The sequence below is a fragment of the Chlorocebus sabaeus genome, chromosome 1 (assembly GCF_047675955.1).
Source record: "Chlorocebus sabaeus isolate Y175 chromosome 1, mChlSab1.0.hap1, whole genome shotgun sequence".
In the NCBI taxonomy this organism is placed as follows: domain Eukaryota; kingdom Metazoa; phylum Chordata; class Mammalia; order Primates; family Cercopithecidae; genus Chlorocebus; species Chlorocebus sabaeus.
The window spans coordinates 273,999-295,607 of record NC_132904.1 but is presented as its reverse complement, the minus strand read 5'-3'; the positions used below and the strand labels follow the sequence as shown (position 1 = coordinate 295,607).

General features: G+C 57.9%; 1 protein-coding gene across 1 annotated transcript in view; it reads right to left on the bottom strand.

Annotated features, from left to right (window-relative positions):
• The window catches only part of PTDSS2 (phosphatidylserine synthase 2), a 40,007-nt gene extending 31,957 nt beyond the window's left edge, over nt 1-8,050 (bottom strand). The window contains exon 1 of the mRNA XM_008011468.3: nt 7,692-8,050. Within this exon, the coding sequence (XP_008009659.1) occupies nt 7,692-7,873 (182 nt within the window). The 5' untranslated portion in view covers nt 7,874-8,050. The remainder of the gene's footprint in view (nt 1-7,691) is intronic.
• Nucleotides 8,051-21,609: the final 13,559 nt, after the last annotated feature.

The following is a 21,609-nucleotide window of genomic DNA, read 5'->3' as shown; positions in this document are numbered from 1 at the left end:
AGAGATCAGACTGTTACTGTGTCTATGCAGAAAGAAGTAGACATGAGAGACTGCATTTTGTTCCGTACTAAGAACAATTCTGTAACCCGAGCCCCAGCCCTGTGCTCGCAGAGCATGTGCTGTGTTGATTCAAGGTTTAATGGATTTAGGGCTATGCAGGATGTGCTTTGTTAAAAAAGTGCTTGAAGGCAGTATGCTTGTTAAAAGTCATCACCATTCTCTAATCTCAAGTACCCAGGGACACAATGCACTGCGGAAGGAAGGCCGCAGGGACCTCTGCCCAGGAAAGCCAGGTATTGTCCGAGGTGTCTCCCCATGTGATAGCCTGAGATATGGCCTCGTGGGCAGGGAAAGACCTGACTGTCCCCCAGCCCAACACCGTAAAGGGTCTGTGCTGAGGAGGATTCGTGAGAGAGGAAGGCCTCTTTGCAATTGAGATACAGGAAGGCATCTGTCTCCTGTTGGTCCCTGGGCAATAGAATGTCTGGGTGTAAAACCTGATTGTGTGTTCTATTTACTGAGATAGGAGAAAACTGCCTTAGGGCTGGAGGTGAGTGTGCCTTAGGGCTGGAGATGAGTGTGCTAGCGGCAATGCTGCTCTTTATGCCCCAGATGTTTGTGTGTGTGCACATCAAAGCACAGCCCCTTTTCTTAACCTTGTCTATGACACAGAGACATTTGTTCACGTTTTCCTGCTGACCCTCTCCCCACTGTACCCTACTGTCCTGCCACGTCCCCCTTCCCTTCTCCGACATGGTAAAGATAATGATCAATAAATACTGAGGGAACTCAGAGACCGGTGCCTGGCGTGGGTCCTCGGGTCCTCTGTATGCTGAGCACTGGTCCCCTGGGTCCACTTTTCTTTCTCTATACTTTGTCTCTGTCTCTTTCTTTTCTCAAGTTTCTCGTTCCACCTGACGAGAAACGCCCACAGGTGTGTGTGTGGCGGGGCTGGGGGGGTGCTGGTCCCCTTCAAGCCCCAAGTGAAGAAAACAGAGAATGAATTATTCTTCTTTTTTGAGACAGGGTCTGTCTCCATCGCCTAGGCTGGAGTGAGGTGGTGTGATCTTGGCTCACTGCAACCTCCCGCTCCTGGGCTTAAGCTATCCTCCTACCTCAGCCTTCTGAGTAGCGGGGACTACAGGCGCACACCACCACACCTAGCTAATATTTTTTTTGAGACCGAATCTTGATCTGTCACCCAGGCTGGAGTGCAGTGGTACTGATCTCAGCTCACTGCAGCCTCCGCCTCCTGGGTTCAAGCAATTCTCCTGCCTCAGCCTCCTGAGTAGCTGGGACTACAGGCACGCACCACCATGCCCAGCTAATTTTTGTATTTTTAGTGGACATGGGGTTTCACCATGTTGGCCAGGCTGGAATTTTTTGTATTTTTGTACAGATGGGGTCTTGCCATGTTGGCCAGGTTGGATTTTTTTGTATTTTTCGTAGAGACGGCATCTTGCCATGTTTTCCAGGCTGGTCTCAAACTCATGAACTCAAGTGATCCACCTGCCTTGGCCTCCTAAAGTGCTAGGATTACAGGCATAAAAGTGAATTCTTCTGCCATATTTTACAATACTAGGCATTTAAGACAACCAGAGGTAAATAAAAGTTTCATTGTAACTATCAACCACCTTTTTTAAAAAATACATTTGCATTTGAGTCCTAAGCCACGAGGAGACGCAGGGCACCTCAGCCTTCCCGCGGAGCTCAGTACCGTGAGGTCCTTCAGAGACCTGCCACAATCACAGCAGAGGACCCATTTCAGAAGGCGCCGTAGACCTCCACTCCTAAGGGTGCCTGGATTTGGCGACCCAGAAACTCACTCTCCGCTCAACACTACACTTACAGAACGCGTCTTCCTGGAGACAGCCCTTTAGGGGAAACGGGCTGGGGCTCAGCTGGGGCCCAGGAGTCCCCTGTGTCCCCCGGCCTGCCCCTCCATGAGGCCCACCCTTTCCTCCACACAGGTGACATCAGATTTCGGTGCGGAGAGTAAGATGAGCCCAGTTAGGATAAGAAGAGTCAGGAGCGTTTGGGGGCAGGTGCCGTGACTCACACCTGTAATTCCAGAGTTTTGGGGGGCTGAGGCAGGGAGATCAACTGAGCCCAGGAGTTGGAGACCAGCTCGGGCAACATAGTGAGACCCTGTTTCTACCAAAAAAAAAAAAAAAAAATACCTGGGCGTGGTGGCATGTGTCTGGCCCCAGCTACTTGGGAGGAGGCAGGGTGAGGGGAGATTACTTCGGCTCAGGAGTTGGGGGCCACAGTGAGCTGAGATCACATCCCTGCACTCCAGCCTGGGTGACAGAGTGAGATCCTGTCTCAAAAAAAAAAAAAAAAAAAAAAGAATGAAAGAATAAAAGAAAGAAAGAAAAACAAACCAAAAACAACAAGCAGCGTTTAGATCACAAAGCCACTGATGTGATGACGAGCAGGAGCGCGGTGGCTCCGGCTGTGTACGTGCCCGGGCCAGGGCACCTTCACGCAGTGTGCGTGGTGCCTGCAGGCAAGTCAGGGCTGTAAGTGACACTGTGCAGGTCATACAGCAAGGCGAGCGGCAGGGCCTGGAGCCTCCTGGACACTCGGCCATCACAGCCATTCCCTGAGCCTCCATCCCAGCCGCACCCCGGAGAAGGCACAGCCTGCCTTCCTGAGCCTTCCTTCCAGTGGAGTGAGACCAATACAGGTGGGCTAAGAAACCCTACACGTTACAGAGAAAAACAAAAGAGGGATGGGAGTGATTAGGGAAGTTAAAACAACTATTTTTGTTGCAAAGCCAGGTCCCAGTAAAACCATGCCAGGAGGGCTCGTGGCCTGGGAGGCATCTCCGGAGACCACAGCAAGGAAGAAGCATGAGGAGCAAGCAGTCTCAAGCTCAGCCTCCATCCCCAGCAGTTCTGAGAAACAGGAGGGACCTCTCCAAAGGGTGCACACGGCTGAAGTGACCTTCGGAGGAGCCAGGGACAGCCTCATCCTGGGGCTTCCTGACGAGGCCCATCTTGTAAGAGGAACAAGGTCAAAGGGCTCCAGACACCCAGAACGCTGCCGAGGGCCCACAGCACAGACAGACAGGGTGTGATGTGCACGGGAGCGGGACTCTGCCTGGCTGGAGAGCAGGTGCCGGGACAGGAGCCTGCTGTGAGGGAGGCCTCCAGTGGGGAAGCTAACAGGGCCTCCACAGGACCCTGCCTTGGAACCACACGGCCGCCCCACGTGAGGGGTTCTCACTCTGGGCATAACGTCTACAAGAAAACGGGTGGAGAAGCCCCAGCCTAAGGGAGGTTAACCATGGAAGAGACGACAGCCCTGAAATCAACCTGCTCAGATGCAGAATGGGAGACCCAGAAGCTAGTTCAACCTGAGGACACTGCTCACCCCTGTTCTGCAAGAGACCAGCAGGACCCAGAGGAAACCCCTCGTCCTCTCCACGTGGGCTCAGGAAGAAGATGGGAACAACCAGGCCTCAGGGACACCCAGAATGCCACCACTCCACACACAGACCCACCGGAGGAGGCGGCTGCTGCGCTTGGCCCCACCCTGACCCTCAGACGTGCCCACACCCCAGTCAGTGTCTGCCAGACACAGCACAGGCTCCAATTCACATGCAGGATCCCAGGAATAAACGCAAAGCTTGAGGGGTGGGGCGAGCAGCCTGTGTCCCTATAGCACACAAAGACAGGATCACACGCTAACACAAGTTAAAATTAAAACTTGACTTTGGTTTTTCTTTGTGAGATGGAATCTTGCTTGCTCTGTCACCCAGGCTGGAGGGCAGTGGCGCGATCTCCGCCTCCCAGGTTCAAGCAATTCTCCTGCCTCAGCCTCATCATGCCCGGCTAATTTTTGTATTTTTAGTAGAGACTGGGTTTCACCATATTGGCCAGGCTGGTCTCAAACTCCTGACCTCCTGATCCACCCACCTCGGCCTCCCAAAGTGCTGGGATTACAGGTGGGACACTTGACTTCTGTAATATGACTTTCCATGACAGAGACCTTCCTGCGGTTTCTAAAGTGACCACCAACCCAACACTCGCTCCTTGGGTAGCCCAGGGAAACTCTGCTATTCATCAACCCTAACCCAACACCATCTTTCCATTTCCCCAAAACACAGAGATTACCTGAAATATAAAGATAACCCTCTGTCCCTTCAGGTAAATGTGCACAGTCATTGAGGGGGCCACTACGTGCCCAGCACCCTCCTGGCCCTCGGGAAGCAGAAATGGGAAGACAGAGGACCCAGCAGGAAGGGAGGCAGAGGGCAAGGGACCCAGAGAAAGGGCACAGCAGCCCTGCAGGAGGACAAGTCTCAAAGCTGCTCAAATCCAATGCTCCTGGAAAGTACGATCCGTATTAGTGAGTTCCGGTCCTTGTGCTACACACAGCATGACCTCCACACATCTTGGAAGTGACAGAGTGCTGCTCAAGATAGCACAAGACTCTAAAGGCAGACTTCTGTGTCCCTCCCAGGATGCCAGTTCTGTTCAATGGCTCCTCCCACCCCCCTGCTGTCTGGGCAGACTCCCCGGGAAGATGTGGGTCCTGTGATCAGACACAACAGAACAGAGCTGTGATAAATCCTGGGAATTCAGCCACTTCACTAGGGTGAGGGCATGGGGACAGCTGGCTCCCTGCCACGGGGAGTGGAAAAGACCCAGCTGCCTCCTTGGAGATGGCCACTCTCATGCCCACTCTCATGGTGGGCAGGAAGGCCAAGACCAAGAGGAAAACGCCAAGGAAAGGCCACGCCCAGATGGGCTGCTCAAGGCCTGTGAGAGGCTCCTGGACCGGGCACTGGCCCTCCTGGCTCTGACCAGCAAGACCAGAAAGACTTCATCTGGCTACTCGTGCTTCCACGTACAGGCAAAGCTGTGAAAGCCCCAATCCAGGACGACGGAGAAAGGCATCTTCCAGAAACCTGGGGTATCTGAAGGTCAGAGGTCACCCCACACACAAAGTCCGGGGGTCACTGAGAAGGCTCATTCGAGGCGCCCATTCCGAGACATAAACATAAAAACTCTCAGAACATCGCAGTGGTCCCCTGCGGGAGCTGATCAGCAAGTGTGGTCATCCGAAGCTGCTTCAGCGTCTTCCACGGACAGGCGACAACGTTCACAGGTACCTCGCCAGGTAAGTGTTCTCCCAAACAATTTCCAGACCACACGAGCTGCCACGTCTTCGCAAAGCGCTTCTCGGAGTCTGTGGAGCTAAACGTTTTCCTCTGGACATTCCCCACAATTGTCCTTGCTACCCTGAATGAATCTAGAGAAGAAGAGCTCAGCCTCGTGCTCTCAGCGCCAGGCGAGCCCTGAATCTAACTGCAAGCCCTACCCCTATGGCTGACAAGCAATCACAGAGAAACAAAATTCACACATGGCAGCCATCACTGGCCAGAGGAAGTGCACCCATCCTGGAAAATGAACACCCTGGCTGGGTGTGGTGGCTCACGCCTGTAATCCCAGCATTCTGGGAGGCTGAGGCGGGAGGATCACTTGAGGCCAGGAGTTCAAGACCAGCCTGGGCAACACAGGGGGACCCTGTTTCTATCGAAAATAAATACATAAAAATGAATAAAAAATAAAAAGTAAAATTATCTAAAACACAAAATTAGAGTTAGAAAAATGCCAGCACAGCACATCAGTGCAGGTGGACTCAGGAGGTCAGTGCAAGGCTCTGCAGGTAAACAGAATTCTCACCAGACAGGCATTGAGTTACCTGCCACGCGGAAGCATGAAGCTCCTGCCTCTGCACAGGGAAGGGACGAGGTGCAGGAAGAATCTGCCCCATGCGTCTCTACAGGGACAGGGTCGAGGGGAAAGCCAGAGCCAGAGCCACCCACCCAGAAGACGCAGGAAGGAGGTACCCGGACCAGCCAGCCCCATTGCACCCGCTCCTGGAGAGGCCCCCGGCCCCCTTGGCCTCCTGACAGGCAAGCCCTGCTATGCCCAGGCGTCTGTGTCCCAAATACCCCTTGTGGGCAGGGACCACTGGTCTATGCTTCTAAAGAGACTGGCACCTCCTACCTTTGAGCTGCTGCTGCTGCTTCCCTGGTACTGGGTGGGCTTGTGTGTGCCCCCTGGCTTCCGCCACACTCAGCACCCCTCCAGCCAGCACATTTTGTGCCTTCTGAAGTTCCACGCCTGTGCCAGAATCTAAGCTTCTTGTTTAGTTCCCTGCTGTGTCCCGTAGAAAGGTAACTGACACAGTAGGGGTCCCCAAAATGTGCTGAACAGCCAGATGAGAAACAAGGAGAGCCAGTCCAGTCTTGCTACAGGACCTCAGAGACTCCGGTGGTCCCCAGCTGTGCTGTGGGAGGACGGCCTGAAGGGGTGTGGCAGGGCACCTGACGGAGAGGCCTGATATCCACAGGGCCGGGAGGCCAGAGGGTCCACTGGCAGGCACCCCATCTCCTCTCCCTCCCGAGGGCCCCACAGCCACCTGGTGCATTCATCTCCCCAAAGGAGAGCTCGGATACCCTCCCTGCAACAGCAGCTGCCCACACCTCATGGAAGACCCTGCGTGGGGCCTCCTCCACCCTAACCCACTTTCCCACCACTTGGACAGTCTCTCTCCAGAGCTTCGGCTGCCAGTGACAGGCCAGGGCCGGTTCAGTCTCTGTCTGTGGTGGTGCCTTCCCCTGACATGTCCCTTACTCCTCCATCAGGCTCTCTCACCCCTCAGATTTGCCCTCCGGCCATCCCAACGCACGGTTCTCTTGGAAGCGTCCATAAACCCTTCCTTCCACTGCCGGCCGCAGGCGCCCGTCTCCCACACGCTTTCCGGGGGCTGACGCCACCTCTACTGCCCCTGTGCCCCCGGGCCTTCCACTGGATGGGAACTGGGCACCTTGCAGTCAAGAAAAGCCAAACCCTCCTCTCGCGAAGCCTGCTTTCAGGTCGACGGCTTGATCCTTCTCACAGAAGAGCATCGGCAAAGGGCCAGCCCAGGGTCGCAGCCATCAGGAGGAGGACCGGCGCCTGGAGCCTGTCTGGACACAGAGTGCCACACTCCAGCTGCTCCCGGGGGCCTCTTCCTTCTCCACCCCCATTAAAGGCAGAGTGGCGGACAGGGGGACCCCAAGGTTTAGCTGGGGCTGAGCTGTGCAGGGAGGAGGCGCTGGCCCCGCTAGGGCAACTGAGGAGAGAAACAGAGCCTTGATTCGACGAACACCGACTGCATTCCTGAAGCACGCACAACACTGCTAATCAACACGATCGCCACGTGGGGTCGGGGGCGACACACAAGATGACTTCGTGCAGCCGCAAGCACTGAGGAGCAACCACAGGCAGAATGACGGGGGGCACAGGCGAAGCTTGGGCCGCAGGACAGAGAAAGCGTTTCTGGGGAGACACTGGAGGCGAGTGGCGGGGAGGGGGTCAGGGTCAGAGGCAAGGCGGGCAGCGGTGGGGAGGGCGGCGAGAGAGACGCAAAGCGGCCGCAGGGAGGGTCTGCCCAGGGTCTCCCCCGCCTACAGCGCCGCCCTCCGCCCTCCGTCAGACCCGGCGTCGGGAGCTCGGTCCGGCCGCTCCCCGGGACCCGGGGGGCGGTGCTGCCACACCCTCGAATCCCCAGCCGCAGCCCCGGACTCCAAGACGGCGGGAGGGCGCCACCGGGGACCCCCAGGCCAGCGGTGCCGGGACCCCCAGGCCGAGGACACCCTCGCCGCCCCGCAGCCGCCCCCCGCCCCTCACCAGAAGAAGGTGTTGGTGCCGTCGTCGTAGACCTCGGATTCGGTGCTGCGGCGGCCCGCGCCCGGCCCGGTGGCTCGGCCGGCAGACGGCACGTCAGGCGGCTCCTCCAGCGAGGCCTTGCCCGCGGGCACCGGGGACTCGGGCCGCGGACCCCCGGCGTCCCTGCGCTCGCCCCTCCGCATGGCGTTTCGGCCCGGAGCCGCTCCGCCCGGCCCCTCGACCCCACGCACACCGGGTCACCGGCTAGAGGACGCACCGCCCACAGCGCGAGGAGCGCCGGGAAGGGGTCGCGGCGCTGGCCCGCGGGGTCTCAGGAGAGCGGCGCGGGGCCGGCCAGGAAAGGGTGTGCGGTGCATTGTGGGGCTTGTAGTCCGCGCAGGGCATACTGGGCCTCGTGATCCGTCGTCGCCAGTTGGACGCAGTGCTTGCTGGGAAGGATGCCGCCTGGTTGCCAGGAAACCAGAGCCTGACTGCCCTGCGGCTGAGGTCGCGGGAACCAAGCTGCGGGTGGCGCGGGTCTCGCCAAGGCCGCCAGAGCTTGGAGGTAACCACAGACATCCCCGGCGGCCTGGCCCCAGTCCCTCCACCCCGTCGCCCCTTCCTCGCGGACGGATCCCGGAGCCCAGCCCCGTACTCCTTTTGGGGCGCTTCTCGATCCTTCACCCCAAGCGATCTGGGTCATTCTTTTCCGCCGCCCGGACTGGAGTGCAATGGCGAGATCTCCGCTCACTGCAACCTCCCCTTCCCGGGTTCAAGCGATTCTCTTGTCTCAGCTTCCCGAGTAGCTGGGATTACAGGTGCCCGCCACCAGGCCCTGCTAATTTTTGTATTTTTAGTAGAGACTGGGTTTCACTATGTTGGCCAGGCTGGTCTCGAATTCCTGACCTTGTGATCTGCCACCTCGGCCTCCCAAAGTGCTGGGATTACAGGCGTGAACCACCGCGCCCAATCTGGGTCATTCTTTCGCTGGATCGCGCGAAATTGGGCAGCGAGAATGGCGCTGACACGCTGGTTTTGGTTGACCCAAATTGTTGACGTGGTACCCCGCAAAAATATTAGCTCCTGAGCCACTTTGAAAAGCAATGTGGGCCGGGCGCGGTGGCTCAAGCCTGTAATCCCAGCACTTTGGGAGGCCGAGACGGGCGGATCACGAGGTCAAGAGATCGAGACCATCCTGGCTAACACGGTGAAACCCCATCTCTACTAAAAAATACAAAAAAACTAGCCAGGCGAGGTGGCGGGCGCCTGTAGTCCCAGCTACTCGGGAGGCTGAGGCAGGAGAATGGCGTAAATCCGGGAGGCGGAGCTTGCAGTGAGCCGAGATCCGGCCACTGCACTCCAGCCTGGGCGACAGAACGAGACAAAAAAAAAAAAAAGAAAGAAAAGAAAAGAAAAGCAATGTAGCAGCTCCTCAAACATGGAAACACGTGTCCACGCCAAATTTACACACAGCGCTCACGGCTGCAGCATTTTGATAACAGCCGGCATGTTATTAGCGGTAGAGGAGCGAAGCATGCGCTTCTACAGCACGGCTGGACCTTGAAAACATTACGCTAGGCAGGCCGGGCGCGGCGGCGCACCCCTGTCATCCCAGCATTTTGGGAGGCCGAGGCGGGCAGATCACTTGAGGTGAGGAGTTCGAGACCAGCCTAGGCAAAGTGGTCTGCCTAGTGAAACCCCATCTTTACTAAAAATACAAAAATTAGCCGGGCGTTGTGGCGCAAAAATACAAAAATTAGCCGGGCGTTGTGGCGGGCGCTTGTAATCCCAGCTACTCGGGAGGCTGCGGTGGGAGAATCCCTTGAACCCGGGGGGCAGAGCTTGCAGTGAGCCGAGATTGTGCCACTGCACTCCAGCCTGGGCGACAGAGGGAGATTCCGTCTCAAAAAGAAAAGAAAAGATTAGGCTAGGTGAAAGAAGCCTGTCATAGGCGACAACGCCTTTTGTGATCTATTTGTATGAAATGTCCAGGAAATGCAAATCCAAGAAGACAGAAATTAGATGAGTTTTCACCGGGGGCTGGGGAAGGGGTAATAAGGAGCGACTACAAAGGGTAGCAGGTTTCTTTTGGGGCGATGAAAATGCTGTAAAATTGACCTCGGCTCCTATCTGTGAATGTCCTAAAAACCACTGAACTGTTCTCTCGAAACTAGTTGAACGGGTGAACTGCATGGTATGTGAAGTATATCTCATATCAACTTTATTGAAATATAACTCACATACTAAATACATAAACATATTTGCGGGGCTCCTGCACAGCCACGCCCAGCAGGGATGGGGCCTGTGACAGGACCTTCACCCCAGCTCCTGACACACAAGGCTGGGCAGTGCGGGATGCGCTGGCCCCAAGAGGCGTGCTGTTGGGCCTCCCCAGGCCTGGCCCCCTACCCCAGGCCTGGCCCCCTGCCCCAGGCCTGGTCCCCTGCCCCAGGCCCTGGCCCCGTCCAGCTGGGGTCGGCTGAGTGGCCAGAGCAGCCAGCTCCCGCCCATGCCATCTTTCCAGCAATCACCCGACAGGCCTGGTGCCCTGTGAACCATCCTTCAGGTCCCCTCCCAGACCTCTTCCCATCCCAGCCGGTGGCGCTCACATTCCAGGCGCCTCTCGGTGGTGGTGGGGTCATTTCCTGCGTATGAGTGTTCCCTCAAACTGCACAGAGAGCCCTCCTGCCGTCCCTCCGGGGTGCAGAGGCCGGGGCTGGGAGATGTACCGGCCCCACTGGGGTCCCTGGCCCCAAGGACGCTGCGCGCGAGGCGGCCTCGCAATGACTCGCAGGCCAGTGGGCTCGGGGGCGGGGCGGGGGGCGCGTGAGGGGCGGGGCCGAGGATGGGGCCTGTGGGCGGGGCCTTGGGACTCGGAGTAGCGTGAGCTGGAAGGCGGGGCGCTGCCAGACCGCTCGGCCCGGGCGCGCAGACCACGTGTTCGTTGCCCATCACTACGGAGCTCTGGTAGAATTCCCAACGCTTTGTAAATGCTAACTATTGTGATCTTTTTTTTTTTTTTTTTTTAACAGAGTCTCATTCTGTCACCCAGGCTGGAGTGCAGTGTCGCAATCTCGGCTCACTGCAACCTCCGCCTCTCGGGTTCAAGTGATTCTCCTGCCTCAGCCTCCGGAGTGGCTGAGATTAAAGGCGCACCCACCACCATGCCGGGCTGATTTTTGTATTTTTAGTGGAGGCAAGGTTTCACCAAGTTGGCCACACTGGTCTTGAACTCCTGACCTCAGGGTGATCCGCCCGCCTTGGCCTCCCAAAATGCTGGGATTACAGGCGTGAGCCACCGCGCCCGGCCAACTATTACAATCTTAACACACCCCTTGGGTTCTATTTTTGACTGTCGCTTAGAGACAAAAAAAGCTAAGGCAGAGAAAGGTTGGTGAAAGCTACACCCACCTCTTTCCAGACCCCGGAGCCTCTACTCTGAACCCCTGCACTCTACAGGGAGCTCTCTACCTGCAGTTTTGCACCTGGCGTCTCATATCTGAGTCTCACATTACCCTGTCTTCACCCCAGATGCATAAGTGCACCCCCCCCCCCCACCCAGGCATGCGTGGGCTGGCAGAGTCCATTGCAAGACATGGGCCTGAGAGGCAGGGGTGAGGCCGGAGGTTTGTGGCTCAGAGAGCACCGTAGCTTGTGTTAGGAGGCAGTGGAGCAGCTTGGAGGACTTGGTTCTTTGAAACGCCAGAGCAGCAGAACTGGGGGTCCCCCACCTGGGGAAGGGTACACGGGACAGAAGCCTTCTTCAGCTGCGGAGATGCCCACCAGAAGCCTTAGGGCGCTGGAACTTTTAAGAAAACGGTCAATTCTGGCCTTACCCAGGGACAGAGCTGGCCAGAGTCACATTTATGGTAGTAAATAGTGAATGTTGGCGAAATGCTTTCTAAAAATGCCCTTGCAAGGAAGGGAGAGGAAGCCCAGGAATTTCTAAAGTAACAATGCCTGTTATAATATTTCCCCTGGTGTGGTAAATCCATAAAGGTGAGTGGATTACAGAAAACTTACCGTGCCACGCGCACACCTGTGCCTGGGAGTTTTCTCCGGCTTGTTGGAGGAAGCGTGGACAGCAGGACTGCTCCCCAAGTCAAGAAGCTGGAACGGGTGGAAATTTAAGGCCCGGAGGTGTTGGGGAGGCAGCAGGGAGACCCAGTTGTCCCTGCAATGAAGACATGAGGGGTTTGGGTCCCCACCCCAATGCCAGCCTGGTGTGGCAGGCAAGGACAACTTCAGGTGGACCTCAAGGGCAGAGGCCCATCTGGGAGAGGGTCTCCCCTGCAGGGACCTGAGGCTGGCGGTCACCTGCCAAGCACTGTCAGCCAAGAGGCTGGAGCCAGCAGGATGCTTGAGACCAGCCCGGAGAGAATACAGGGGCAGGGGCTGCCTCTGAGCAGTGCTCTGGACGAGGCATTAGTGTCCGTGGCCACGCCCAGGAGGCTGTGGGGTGGGGGAGGACAGGTCTCTGAGGGGCCCAGAGCAAAGGTAATGACAACTGGTGCTCACACCTGCCCGAGGGATTTCACCTGGGCGCTCCCTGGCCCTCGCTGGCTTTGTCATCTGACCTCTCCACGGGTGGCTGCCATATCCCCCAGTTAAAAGGAGGCTTCAGGGATGGAGGAGCGGGCTCTGCTGCACGTTGGGCTTCAGGGGGAGGCGGTCTGGTGGACGGGGTCTTCTGAAGTGGGAGGAGGAAGGACAGAGGAGCAGGGTCCAGGGTCCACAGAGGAAGAGCAGGAGGCCTGCGGGGCCTTCGACCAAAGTCCTCTGCCAACGCAGGGCAGGGCCAACTGCCAGGACGTCCAGGTCAAACTCTTGCCTCTCAGGAGCCGCATTCAAACCCGGAAGCCAAGAGTCAGGCTGAGTGTGGGGGAAAGAAAGTTTAAAGTAAAAGACTTGAATGTGGAAATAAAGCAAATTTAATAAGACAGTTTATTAAAGTGTTACGTGTTTGTGTTAGAAAATTCAAAAACAAACATAATGAAGAAAAGCATAATACACCATCCTTCATTGACATTGTTAAGCAAATGTAAATATCAAATATCAATCTACTCTTCCCATATTTTAAGGCACCTTAGCTTAGTTTAAATAAACATTTTATACATGTTTGTGATAGGAGCATCGAACCACCATGGCGCACGTTTACCTGTGTAACAAACCTGCACGTTTTGCAGATGTATCCCAGAACTTAAAGTAAAAGAATCTTAAAAAAAATAAATTAATCTCTGCCAAGTGCAGTGGCTCAGGCCTGTTATCCCAGCACTTTGGGAGGCCGAGGCGGGCGGATCACCTGAGGCCAGGAGTTTGAGACCAGCCTGGCCAACATGGCGAAACCCTGTCTCTACAAAAAATACAAAATTAGCTGGGTGTGGTGGTACATGCCTATAATCCCAGTTACTCAGGAGGCTGAGACAGGAGAATCCCTTGAACATGGGAGGCGGAGGTTGTGGTGAGCCGAGATCGCGCCACTGCACTCCAGCCTGGGCAACAGAGCAAGACTTCGCCTCAAAAAATAATAAAAAAAAATAATAAATACATCTATTTTAATCTACAAAATTTTTTTATACGTTTGTAATCTATGTTTTTTTATTTAACAGTATAACATAAGCATTTTCCTATGTTCTCAAAAACTCCTTGAAAGTATAACTTCTAATGTCTGCTTAATCAGCATATAAATATGAATACCACGTTTTCGCTGATATTTTCTTATTGTTGAACATTAGTGGTGGTTTACAATTTTTGCTGCAAATGACATATATACATATTTTCATTACTTTGCATTTTTTTTAGAACAGTTTACAAAAAGTTAGATTAATGGACCAAAGTCTAAACAATTTTAAGGCTCTTAATACGTATTATAGTTGAATTGCCTTCTGAAAGGGCTGTACTGGTTTTCTGTCCAGATAGGACTGGGTGGGGTCCCCCTCCCTCTCCACCCTTCACTGAATGCGAGGGAACTTCCACAACGGGTGAGGCCCGAGGCCAGTGCAGCCACCGCGGTGAGCTCTCTCCCCTGAGGCTGGACGAGCTGGCTTTGCAGTCAGGACTCTGGAAGTGACTGAGGATTTCTCAGGTGATGCCCACGAAAGGTGTGGGGGGAGGAGGAACAGTTCCTGCAATGAAACTTGGAATGCTGAAAAAGTCATTGAAAAAGAGCACAGCAGCTGTGTGGACACCTGAAGTGAAGCCTGAGTAACTCACACGACCTGCCAGCAGATTGCTTTAGCACAATGACAACGTGAGCACAGAGAATCCTGGGCAGGCTGAGTTGGGGACTGGGGAGCCACACCCGTCACGGACAGTGCCCGAGCTGGGCACGTGGATCTTGCGTGTAAGTTCCTCCCACGCTCAACAAGCCTTGCAGATTCTGTTTCTGAACTAGATCGAACTTGGCAGCTGTGACTCTCTGGTGAGACTGCTGGATGGTCCCTCTCCCGCTTACCCTGCTTTCTTCCATGGGAAAAGAGCTCACATGCCCCAGACCTCCTTGCCATAGAGTGTGGTCATGTGACTAACCATGTGACGGGTGGGGGTGCCTCCTTCACCCTTTCCTCTTCCCACTGGCTGGAACGTGGATGAGGTGACCGGAGCTTGAGCAGCCGTTTTGCACCAGGTGACGGGACCGTATGTTTAGGGCAGCACAGCAACAAGCTAAAGGCATTCTGGGTCTCTGACGACTGCAGTGCGGCCATGCTAGTCCAGGACTAGCCAACTCCAGACTTTGGTTTTGTTTTAAAGACAGTCTCACTCTGTCACCCAGGTTGGAGTGCAGTGGTGTGATCTCGGCTCACCACAACCTCTGCCTCCCAGGTTCAAGCGATTCTCCTGCCTCAGCCTCCCGAGTAGCTGGGATTACAGGCGTCCACCACCACACCTGGCTAATTTTTGTATTTTTAGTAGAGACGGGGTCTCACCATGTTGGCCAGGCTGGCCTCAAACTCCTGACCTCAGGTGATCCACCCGCCTCGGCCTCCCAAAGTGCTGGGATTACAGGTGTGAGCCACCGAGCACGGCCAACTCCAGATTTCACTTACAGGAGAAATACACAGCTTGTCGAAGCCACCACCATTCTGCACACAAATCTTACTGTGTACCATTTGGATTTGCTCCATCTGAGTTCACAGGTCCTCGGCCACCACTTCACTCCCTTGTCTTTGCCAAAGTGGTAAAACTGAGGTCTCTGCTGCTGTCCCAGCCTGTCAGGAGGTCCCCCAAGGAGAAACATGGGTGGGGCCATGTTAACCCTTGGGGAAACCGGAGCCAACTGTCAGCCCTGGGCCTGAACCACAGCAGAAGGCTGCTGGGCTTGCCAGGGGGTGCTCTGGCCCCAGCGGACCTGGTGCTGTTCGGTGTGACAGCATCTGCCTGCAGAGCCCTGTCCCTGCTTCCCCAGCTTCCCAGCAGCTTTCAGAAGTGGACTCCTCGCCACACACACTGCAGACAATGCCTGCCAGCCCGCAGCCTGGGGCCCCACTCCCTGCATCCCCTCCATCCTCGGAGCACTCCACTGGACGGTCACTCTCAGGACACCTAGAGTCTGCCCAGCTGCTGCCCTCAGCCCAGGCTGCACAGAACGTGCTCAGGGCCTGGGGATGTGGGGTGGGGGATGACTCCTCCGTTGTCTACACAGCCTGGGGCCAGCCACGTGTCCCCAAGACTCCAAGGACTGCCCAGCTGGGGCCCAGAAAACAGGGACTCGGGTGGGAGAAGACAGTTTATTTGGGAGTCTGTCTCGTCCTTAGTCCTCCTTGCCCCAGTTTCTCCTCTAAGGGAATCAACACTGGACCTGTGGGGTGGGGAGGCCGTGGCCTGGGAGTGGGAGGCGGTGGCCTGGGAGGGGAAGGCCCTGGCCTGGGAGGGGGAGGCGGTAGCCTGGGCTGGGAAGGCCGTGGCCTGGCGGGGGAGGCCGTGGCCTGGGAGGGGGAGGCGGTGGCCTGGGCTGGGGAGGCCGTGGCCTGGGAGGGGGAGGCCGTGGCCTGGGAGGGGGAGGCGGTGGCCTGGGAGGGGGAGGCCGTGGCCTGGGCTGGGGAGGCCGTGGCCTGGGAGGGGGAGGTGGTGGCCTGGGCTGGGATGCTTTTGGAGGGAACATGGGGATGTGTGAGCAGGGGTGAGAGAGGCAAGGCAAGTGGGGGTGTTGGTGCCAGCTCTGTCAGGGGCTCTGTGCCATCCTGCTTCACCCTAGGACCAGGTGTCATAAGCTCCATCTCACAGTGGAAACCCCCTTCTCGAGAACTCTAGCCTAGGAATTCCCCTCCTGCCCCTCCGGCCCCTGACCTGCCATCTGGGCTCCAGGAAGGTGTCCCAGGTTCCAGGGGCTGGGGGACTCTCCTGGCCCGGACGCCAGCTCCTCCCCGACTACACCCAGGTGCAGAGGCTGCGGGACACCGGAGGAGGAGGAGGGAGGGGCGAACCCCACGCGGAAGTCAGGTAGGAACGCCTGCCACTGGCAGCTGCTCTCCTGGCCGCCAAACCCCAGCCGGAACTCCAGCCGCAGCCAGCATGCAGGTGAGTTCTGCGCTCAAAAGGGTCCACACCCGTGTGGCCCCCAGCCACGCCCACACCTGGGCCACCCAGCCCCAGCCACCGGCCGCCAGCCCCACCAGGAAGGCGCCTGTGTCCCTGCAGGCTGCCAGGTATGGTGAGGGTGAGAGCCCGGCTCAGCTAAGCTGCCTGCTGGACCCCTGGGGCACGCTGGGGGTTGGAAGTGCTGGAGGAGGGCAGTGTTCCTCCCTCTAGCTCAGGATTCTGAGGACACCAGGGCCAGGCTCTTAGCAAGTGTGTGGGACCGGGAACCTTTACCAGAGTCCTCAATACGAGATGGAGCGGGCATGTCCACCGGGGCTGGGGCTGCTGGTGAGGACCCCAGACCTTGCAGCTGGTCCCTAAGGGGGAGGGGCTGTGGGCTCCAAACGGGCTGCCCCAGAGTTGGGAGCTGCAGAGTGGCTGGCGGGCTGTGGGCTCTCTGCTCCCCAAGGAGCCCTCCCCAGGCACAGGTGGGGCCGATTGCTGCAGCTGGATTCCGATTCTGGGGGTGGGGGTGCAGAGCAGAAGGGGGCGCGGTGCAGGAGAACACAAAGGAAGACATCCTTTCTCCCCTCTGCCAGTGAAGAGGTCACCTGGGGCCAGGGGCCAACACCTGGGCGGGTCAGCACCTGGTCGGCCCAGGGAGGAGGCAGTGGTGAGGTGCAGAGTGAAACCAGACTCTCTCTCGGCCTGCCAGGGCCTCCACCCGTGGGCTGCACAGGCGGCCTCTTGCTTCACCTCTGCCCAGGGCTCTCCTCCGCCCTCCACATCCAGCTCCGACACCCTGGCTGCTCAGCCCAGCACCTGATGCCCCTTGGCCTGAGCTCAGGGTCCCCACTGCCAGCCCCTTCCTCCCATGCTGGGGGTGGAGGCGAGACTTGGGGCTGGCCAGGGATTGGGTTGGGAGAGGCAGCACCTGGTATGCCAGAGGTGAGAGCATCAGTCCTTCAAAAAGGACAGTTGTAGCCGGGCCTGGTGGCATGTGCCTGCAGTCCCAGCTACTCTGGAGGCTGAGGCAGGAGGACTGCTCGAACCCGGGCCTGGTGGCGTGTGCCTGCAGTCCCAGCTACTCTGGAGACTGAGGCAGGAGGACTGCTCGAACCCGGGCCTGGTGGCGTGTGCCTGCAGTCCCACTGGGGAAGCTGAGGCAGGAGGATGGCTTGAGCCTGGGAGTTCTGGGCTGTAGTGTGTTAGGCTGATTGGGTGTCTGCACTGAGTTCAGCATCAATATGGTGACCTCCCAGGAGCAGGGGACCACCAAGTTGCCTAAGGAGGGGTGAACCGGTCCGGGTCGGAAATGGAGCAGGTCCAAATTCCCATGGTGAACAAAAAGGACAGTTGCAGACACGGGGAGGACTTGGTAGTCCCAGCTCCAGGCTGGATCTGAGCGTGGCTTTCCTCTGCTCTAACCCCTTCCATAGCTCCCCACTGCCCCCTGCTGAAGTCCAAGCTCTCCAGTTGGCCAAGCAGCCCTCCCTGATTGGCTTCTGCCAACCTCCAGCCTCCCCTCTGGCAGCTCCCTTCTTGTCCTTTATGCTTCTGCAAAGCTGAAGTGCCAAGGACTGAGTCCCTGGACTCAGTTTCCATAGGTGCTGAGTGCTGAGTCACCAGGAGTAGTAGCTACCAAGTCGTCCTTGGAGGTGCTGAGTGCTGAGTCCCTGGGAGGTGCTGACTGCTGAGTCCCAGATACCAACTGCACCCTGATTCTCAGGGCCTGCCCACACATGTTCTTTCTCCCAGGAATTCTGCTCCCATTTTCTCACCTTCTGCCAACCTCTTACCCTAAAATGCCAAGCTCCATGCCTCCTCACCTGCCAAGTAGGCCCCTGCCCCTGCGTCCACGAACACCATGCACTGCCTGGGAGGGCTGCAGGCAGGTCACTCCGTCAGTGTCTGGGGATGGACGGGCGCATGGATGGGTGAACTGACAGATGACAGACTGGGCAGCTGGGTGGGCGGACGACTGGCTTCAGGGCCTCCAAGGAGCAGAGCCAGGTGGGGAAGGTTTGCTCAGAGGATGCGCAGGCTGGGCAGAGGCTGGGCACTCTGGCTCACAAGGTGGGCCTCTGTGTGCTTGGGACTGCGGTGGGCGCAGGAGGGGACCCTCTGTGGATGACGAAACTGAAGTTCTCAAGGGCCAGATTCCTAAAGGGCTCAGGGCGCTGGCCAAGAGGCCTGACGTGACCTCAGGAGGAGATGAGGCCCAAACACCTTCCCATGCACACCTGGGGGGACGTGCATCACGGGACCCCTGGCCAGGCCTCTCAAGAGCGGGGTGGGGTCATATCTACACAGCCGTCTCCTCTGCCTGCCCCCAGCCTGGAGGCTGGACTGGGAAGAGGAAGGATGGGCAGGACCCCCAGCTCCGTCCTCACACTCCAGCCCTTGGGAGGGAGGGTCTCCTGCGGGCTACAGTGTCTCTAGAAGCTTCCTCATTGGGAGACGGGGGCTTGCCCACTGGATGCTGGCCTATGCCCACAATGGGGGTGCCAGGGGCCCCCCACCAACTCCTTGGGGCCCTGGGTTACTGGGTGTGTCGCCTGCGAGGGCTGTGGGGCAGGAAGGACGGTGGGGCAGGAAGGACGGGGAGGACAGTGTGTGGTTCTGTCCACCTTCTTCCTGTGTCTGCACACCGCTCAGGTAACTCTGGGGGCTGGGGTGAGGGCACCCTGTTGTACAGATGAGGAAACTGAGGCCTGGGGCGTTTCGGTGGTGTCAGAGCCACGGCCTGGCCGGCTGTCCACCTGGAGCTGGCCTCCCTCTCCGGGTTTGCAGACGGCAAGGCTGGCTGAAGCTTCAGAGGTCCCAAAACTGAGTGTGTAGGGCCAGCCCCGGGCCCTGCCTTGGGAGCTGGGAGCCTGTGGGCCCACACATGGCTTCCTGGAGGTGCGGCCCATGGACTGGGGACATGGGGGTCCCAGACATCTCACTGTGGATAAACCTCTCACTGTGGATAAACCGAACAGTCTGCTTGGGTGGAAGTAGAGGTGACTTCAGGTGGTCCAGCCCCCACCTGTGAAGACCCCGAGGGCGGTGTGGAGAAGCCAGGCTCCCGTGGCTCCATAAACACAGGCCCTGGAGATGGAAGGACAGATGGACGGCCCAGTCCTGGAGGCTGGTGGCTGCGGCCCCGGGGATGGGCCGGTGGGTGTGGTTCTGTAAGCACTGGCCCTGGAGATGGATGGACAGATGGACGGCAGGTCCTGGAGGCCGGTGGGCCCAGAGTTCCGCAGCAGAGTCTCAGAGCCTGAGGCCTGTCTGGCTGTGTGTGCTGGGGGGCTCCACCTGTCTGGCTGTGTGTGCTGGGGGGCTCCACCTGTCTGGCTGTCGGGGGGGCTCCACCTGTCTGGCTGTCGGGGGGGCTCCACCTGTCTGGCTGTGTGTGCTGGGGGGCTCCACCTGTCTGGCTGTCGGGGGGGCTCCACCTGTCTGGCTGTTGGGGGGGCTCCACCTGTCTGGCTGTCGGGGGGGCTCCACCTGGCAGCCCTAGTGCTTCTGCCTGGTCTAATGGAGCAGCTAAAGGCAGCCAGGGGCTGGCACGCCCCAGGTGTGCGTGTAGCTCTGCCCCGGGTGGAGAGCTCCCTGTCAGCCCACGTCAGTGATGAGGGCTCCACACCCCACTCCCCGGGGTAGGCTGATTCGGCTGTTTCCAGAGGCGTGGGGTCATCACCCCAGGGCTGCACGATGTCTTTGGTGGGGAAGAGGTTTCTGTGCCTCATTTCTGGGGTGAAGGATGACTTCCCACCCTGACCTTTGAGAGTGATCCCCAAGGACAGTCCCTTCTCCCAGGCTTCTCTGAAAGTCCTGCCTAGTCTGGGGTCCCTGCCTCGTCCCTTCCTTCTCAGGGGTCTGGGCTTATCCTGCCTGCTTTCAGCTTTGGGCCCAGGCTGATGGGAGGGGGTCTCTAATTTCAGCATCTGCCAGAGGAGCTGGGGTTCTGGGCGGAGGAGGGACCCTCATCCTGGGTCTGAAGCCAGGCATGTGAGGGGCCATTCCCCCACAAACCCCACTGACACACTTCCCGGGCTCCTACGGAGGCAAGCCACAGAGCCAGAGCGGTGACGCCCACGTCCCCTGGGCCACCAGTCCCCTCGGGCGAGGCTGCCCTCTGCACTGAGACAGAGGTGCCTCTCCTGCCTGGGCAGGTGCCACGCCCTTCCCTGCATATCTGTCCGAGGATGGAGGTTTCTCCTCTGACCCAGGACGGGGGAGAAGTTTCAGTGTGGCATGCCACACCTGAGCGCAGGTATCTGTCCGTGGGCTGTTGGGAAGGCCAGGCAGGGAGTCAGAGGAAGGGCTGATTGAGGCAGGAAGAACTGCTGGTCTAGGACGGGGCAGAAGAGCCAGGTGAGCCCCGTGGGCCAACTAGGGCAAGAACCTCCCCACCCAGGGAGGCTGCAGTGTGGCGCTGGGCGCTGAGATGGTGTCTGCACAGCCCATTTCGCCATGACCGGGGCTTCAGACGCCTCAGAGCCCCAGGGAGGCTGCAGTGTGGCGCTGGGCACTGAGATGGTGTCTGCGGAGCCTGTCTCCCTGTGACCGGGGCGTTGGATGCCTCAGAGCAGCGCTCCCCAAACTTTTCGGCACCCGGGACCGGTTTCACAGAAGACAGTTTTTCCACAGCTGTGGGTGTGGTGGGATGGTTTTGGGATGAAACTGTCTCACCTCAGATCATCAGGCACTGGATTCTCATAAGGAGCAGCTGAGATCCCTGCATGTGCAGCTCCCAGCAGGGCTCTCGCTCCTTCGCTCCTGCGAGAGTCTGATGCCGCTGGTGATCTGACGGGAGGCGGAGCCCAGGCGGGAACAGGAACGCTCACCCCCTGCTCACCCCCTGCTCACCTCCTGCTCTCCTCGGTTCCTGACTGACCGAGGACTGATACTAGCTGTGGACCAATCCCCTGCCTGAGAGCCTCCCATTCTGGGGTTGGTTGGATGCATTTCCTGGCTTCTGTGGTTGAGACGGTAGAGAGAATGGGGAGACCTGTCCCGGAACCAGTAGCTCCTGGTGTGCGTGTGTGGGGTGGGGGCTGGAGGGCAGACCTTGACTAGGGTTACAGACTTAGCAAAACAAAATAAGAAACAGGGCCAGGCGCGGTGGCTCATGCCTGTAATCCCAGCACATTGGGAGGCCAAGGTGGGCGGATCACCTGAGGTCGGAAGTTCGAGACCAGCCTGGCCAACATGGAGAAACCCTGTCTCTACTAAAAATACAAAATTAGCCGGGTGCAGTGGTGGGCGCCTGTCATTCCAGCTACTCGGGAGGTTGAAGCAGGAGAATCGCTTGAACCCGGGAGGCGGAGGTTGCGGTGAGCCGAGATCATACCACTGCACTCCAGCCTGGGCAACAAGAGGAAAACTCGGTCTCATTAAAAAAAAAAAAAAAAAAAGAAAGAGACACCCA